This window comes from Alexandromys fortis, unplaced genomic scaffold, assembly GCF_014885135.2.
Source record: "Alexandromys fortis isolate MF-2015 unplaced genomic scaffold, M_Fortis_MF-2015_v1.1 scaffold_253, whole genome shotgun sequence".
Lineage (NCBI taxonomy): Eukaryota > Metazoa > Chordata > Mammalia > Rodentia > Cricetidae > Alexandromys > Alexandromys fortis.
Window position 1 is genome coordinate 1,503,919 of NW_026068124.1, and position 5,710 is coordinate 1,509,628.

The following is a 5,710-nucleotide window of genomic DNA, read 5'->3' on the forward strand; positions in this document are numbered from 1 at the left end:
TGTGAGTAGAATAGAAGAGTAACTAAGGTGACTTGTGAGGTGCCTATGCACAAAGGTAAGCAGTGAATTAAATGCATGTTTTTTTCCTCTCAAACCGACTCTGAGCAATCCTGTCTATTGTCTCTTCTCTTTGGAGAGGACCAATGAACCTGATTTGCGAGGTGAATTGATAAGGTATAAGAATAGTGATACTTCAAATAAAGAATAATCATAGGTGCCTTGAATACTGTTCTCAAAGAAATAGCCTTCCATTCATTAGTGGTTATTTCTAACCACTAATGAACTCAAAAAAATGTTGAAAACAGAGGCCCAGAGAAGTGTGAGTTTGAATTTATTATTCAAAACTGCTTCTTAATCTTATTTTAATGGAGTACTTTGGAGAGCCTTGAATTCCTTTTTAATGTTATGATTTTTGTTTCCACAGATATGACCCAGAGAATGGCCTTAGGTAATGACTCTTCTGTAAAGGAGTTTATCCTGCTGGGCTTGACACAGCAGCCAGAGCTTCAACTGCCTCTCTTCTTCCTCTTCTTGGGAATCTATGTGGTCTCCATGGTGGGGAACCTTGGCTTGATTGTTCTGATTATTTTGAACCCTCACCTGCACACCCCCATGTACTACTTTCTCTTCAACCTTTCCTTCACAGATCTCTGCTACTCCTCTGTCATCACACCCAAAATGCTGGTGAGTTTTGTGAAGCTGAACATCATCTCCTATGCAGAGTGCATGACTCAGCTTTTTTTCTTCTGCTTCCTTGTTATTGATGAATGCTACATTTTGACAGCCATGGCCTATGACAGATATGCTGCTATCTGTAAGCCTCTGCTTTACCAGGTCACCATGTCCTATCAGGTCTGCCATTTGATGACATTTGGAATATACATGATGGGGTTTGTGGGTGCAATGGCCCACGTAGTTTGCATGCTGAGACTGACTTTTTGTGATGGCAATATCATCAGTCACTACGTGTGTGATATACTTCCTCTCCTGAAGCTCTCGTGTACAAGTACTGCCATCAATGAGCTGGTGGTTTTCATTGTTGTGGGTGTCAATGTAACAGTGCCCAGCCTGACTATCTTTATCTCTTACACCTTGATCCTTTCCAGCATTCTTGGCATCCATTCTGCAGAGGGTAGGTCAAAAGCCTTCAGCACCTGTGGCTCCCATGTAATAGCTGTTTCTTTTTTCTTTGGAGCTGCAGCATTCATGTATCTTAAACCTTCTAGTGCATCTGTGGAAGGTGATAATGTATCTACCATATTTTATACCATTGTGGGGCCAATGCTGAACCCTTTCATCTACAGCATAAGAAATAAGGATGTCCACATTGCACTGAGAAAAACTTTGAAGAGAAGCATGCTTACTTAAGTAGAATCTGCACTTGTTATGGGATAATCTTAGGACATGTGATGATTACAACTAGAGTTAGTACTAGAGGAACAGCTCATCGGTAGAGCATTTGCTTACATGCATGGGTCCCTGGATTTGATCCACAGTGTTGAAATCTTAAAGGACTAGAACAATTAAAATAACATAAAAAAACCCAATGGTAAGAATAGTGTAGATTTAAAATTATTTAACATTATTCAAAATTAAGTTACTTATGAAGGAAATTTCAGAAGTAGACAGTTAAGGGTGATTTACACATCATCCTTTTAGAATAGAGTGCATAATTTATTCTATTATTTTCCAAAATCATTGTACTTTTTGTCAGTATTGAAGATTGAGGAAAACACACATTTGTGCAGCTATCTACTAGTATAGTAGCCCTGGAGTTAGAAATCACAAGGATTTAAGTACAAAGCATTGTATAATACTATACTCCGAAACAATAATCTCATGAGATCTTTTAAACATACTTCTTTGAATATCATTGCAGTCTGTGTCTTTGGGGAATAATATCCAGGCCCTATTGCATGTTAGCCAATACTGTTCTATTGATCTATATTTAAGCACAACTGTGAGACCTTTGTTTAGGGTCCATCTAGAAGATTATAGTGGTGTGCCACTTTGATAAAAATTTCAGAAGCCTTAGAGACAGTGTCTCATTTATTCATTTAGAAATCCCCTGGAAATATTTGTAGGGGAGTTCATTTCAAAAGGTTCTCTGTTTCACAGAAGGTTCCAACAAAGAAGGGAATTTCCTCTTAAGGCTTAAGTAGGTTTGGGAGAAATCAATTGGTGATTCTGTTGTAATTCTATTGCTTGAAGACTAAAAATTGAACTATTTAGATCATTCAAGATAAAGGGAATCTATATTATATATTTGTCTCGTGGACTTGAGGGCAGGAATGTGAGTTTATGGACCTGCTATGTGTTCACTGTGAAGAATTTGACTACGTAAATTTACTAGTTATTGGCAGAGGAATTTTGTCTTTGACTCAAATGAGTAATTATATAAGCGATCTTAATTTATTAGCAATCAGTTCTTTCCCTTTAATAATTTCCACTTTCAGCCTTAGTGTCTTACGTACAATGATGAAATTTATTGAAGTAACAAATAATTACTGAGCTTTTATCCTATATGTAGGCTTTGGTCAAACATTAAAAATACAGTCATACCTTTTACAGAGGGATCCAAATTGTAGTGCTTCCTCTGGTCCCTCTTCTAGTATCTCAGGGAATCCCAAGAAGGAGAGGGCTAGGAGTCAGAGGGAATAGAGAACCCCAAGAAAACACAGGCCACTGAATCAACTAAGTAGGGCACATATGGGCTCACAGGCACTTCAGGGGAGAAAGAACAAGAGCATATGTACCAGGTCCTCTGTGCTTTGGCTGTTTGCTTGGTGTTTTTTGTGGCATTACTACCTGTGGGAGCAAATATGCCTTTGACTCCTCTTCCTGCTCTTGGGACTCCTTTTCTCCCATTGGTTTGCATTGTCCAACTTTGTTTGTTATGAGGGGTAAAATTTAAAATAAAAAAAAATATCTGTGAAGAAAGGTGAAGATGCTTCTCAACTCTTTTTCTTCTGTTTCCTTGATGAATGTGACATTTTGACAGCCATAACCTATAACAAAAATGCAAGGAGTAAACAAAATGATCATCTTCTCAAATATCTAAAGCATCCTAGAACAAAACATCCTGATAGTAGCCACATCATGGATCAAATCTCCTGCCAATAACCTTAAGGAGCAAGAATAGGATTTAACTCTCTGAACTTTGGTCAAGATGGAATGAATGAACATCGGTGGACTCCTATACTGGTTGTTTTAACATAGCTGTCATTGCTAATATCTGTGCAAGTACCTATTCATAGCTATTGGGTTTTATGTTATTACAATTAATTTGGGAGATTTAACTCCATGTTAATTTTCCAAAACTAACACACACATGGAGTTAACTCTGGGCTATTAAAGAGTCATATAAATACATGAAAAACTATATTTAATTTTAAAAATTTGAGATCAATTCAAACAGTATAGAATAGAAATATACTTCAGCTGCATATATATGCATCATCATTATACACACACACACACACACACACACACACACACACACACATATATATATATATATTACTTGGAATGGATGTAATAATTTCCCATGTCAGAAGAGCACTAAATATGCATAGATATACCTTGAGTTTGAAGGAATTTTGTTTGTAAAATTGTATCATTCTTTTATAATAATTAACTTATTCACTGATCACAAAGCAATTATGTGAAAGAAAACAAGATAACCACAAATGATAGGTACTAGATCATTGTATCTGAGACTCATGCATAAAATGCCATATATATTAAATGCCTTATTTTAAAGAAATAATAAACTGTTGAATCATCTCAAAAATAGAAGTGTATATGTACATATAATAGGATATTTTTAATAAGAATAAAGTGGAAATTCAACACAGATTTTGGGCAGGTGTGGGTTGACAGTCTCCTTTTAGTGATATCTAACACAACATCAAGTCTTACAAATCTTGATATTACTGTCTCAGTGCGGTTCCACACTGTTTTCACTTTCTTTGTAGAATATTGGTTATTATGCAAATGTGTGTTCCGGATGAAGTTTTGTTGGTGCATTATTCCCTAGGACAATAGACTGTAAAAGTACTAAAATTTTAATGATGTAATTAGTTAAAAACACATTTAAGGTGATTTACAATGTTAAGGTGGCCCCTAGGAAAATTTGACTAGTGCCCTTAAGAGAAAAGAAATGGGGACACACATGCGTCAAGAATGGATGTATACATAGGAAGAGCATGATGATGAGAAAGAAAAATCATAGCCAAATGTTAATAAAAAAGAGATGTAACATAAATAATAAAAATTCAGAGACAATTATTGTGGTTCAACCTGAAGATAAGTAAAGCAGTCAAGCCACCAGAGAGCTCTTATCTCTACATGTCTCATCCTACTTTATAATTCTCTCTAGTGCTAGGTTTAAAGGCATGCACCACAACTACCTATCTTCTTTGGCTAAGTAGTATGATTGCCGAGATAAAAAGTGTGTGCCACCATAGCCTGGCCTGTATGGCTGGCTAGTCTAACTGCTTTGCACTGATCTTCAGGCAAGCTTTATTTATTAAAACAAATAATATGCCACTACATTTCACCTTTTCTTGTGTAAGACAAAAAAAGGCTAAAATTAATACAATAGCTATATATAATATATACAATCAATAAATACATCACAATGTTTAGTACATTTGCATTTGAATATTCAGGGAAAATACTCTATATCTAGTCTATCTTGGGGATTCCAAAGCCTTGTATCTAATTTACATTCTACCATAACTTTTTTTTTTAAAGTTCCTTCTCAATCTCTTTATTGCTTTCAACAAATGACTACCATAACAATACATACATACATGAATTTTTGTGAGTCAAGAGCATGGAGGACGATATAACTCAATAGTAGAGCTTAGCTTAGGTTGTAAAAGTTGATTACATAGGAAATCGAAGGCTAATAAAGTTCATTGTTACATTGTTCTCTTAAAGACAGGCTAAGCAAACAGGCTCAGTACATTGTAGTATAGCAGTCTTAAGTGATGTCAACGTATTTTATTAACTCTGACCATGAGGGCCAGAAGGAATTCCATTCTCTTAGAATGTATGAGATATTTACATAATAACGTATCACTACAGTATCCTCTGTTGAGTTTTCCTGTCTGTGAGACTTGTGCATTTTCTCTTACAGCTTTCAAAAACCTCTCTTTGTTCTGTAAATTTAGAGTTGTATCTATATGCTGTGGGAAGTTTCTCTTTCACTCCTGTCTACTTAGTGTTCTGTGTACTTCTTGTATCTTTATGGGTTTGTCTTTCCATAACTTGTTTTCTACATCAGGTAAACAAGAAAAATAAGTATAACGATCTAGTCTTCCAACACTCTCAGAGACCGAAGAATAAAATAATATTAACCGAGTAAGCAGAAAGTGCAAACAGGTGGCTTCCAAAAATTGTGAGAAATGACTGAAACAGCTGTCTGCCTGTACAATTACCCAAAGTTGCTGTGCAGCTTTGGGATATCTGTCTTCAGCCTACAGGCCTAGCATATCTGTCAGACTTTTCCGTGAAGCAGGATGTTCTTAAGGGCTGTCCCTCCTTGTCAATGTTTGACAATCACTTTCTTTTGTGTCTTCCTTGTCTAATTCTTGGGAATTTGGGAATCATATTCTTAAATTTATTTCCTGCTGTCTGTGGCAACAACATCTTTAGGGAATTGTGAAAAAGAAACTTTTTTTTATAGAATTAGTACTCTATA

At 35.8% G+C, this 5,710-nt stretch overlaps 1 protein-coding gene across 1 annotated transcript; it reads left to right on the forward strand.

The window, feature by feature from the left end:
- Positions 1 to 426: 426 nt before the first annotated feature.
- LOC126490594 (olfactory receptor 147-like) lies at positions 427 to 1,368 on the forward strand. The gene has a single exon (XM_050125646.1). The coding sequence runs from the start codon at positions 427 to 429 to the stop codon at positions 1,366 to 1,368; it is 942 nt and encodes a 313-aa protein (XP_049981603.1).
- Positions 1,369 to 5,710: the final 4,342 nt, after the last annotated feature.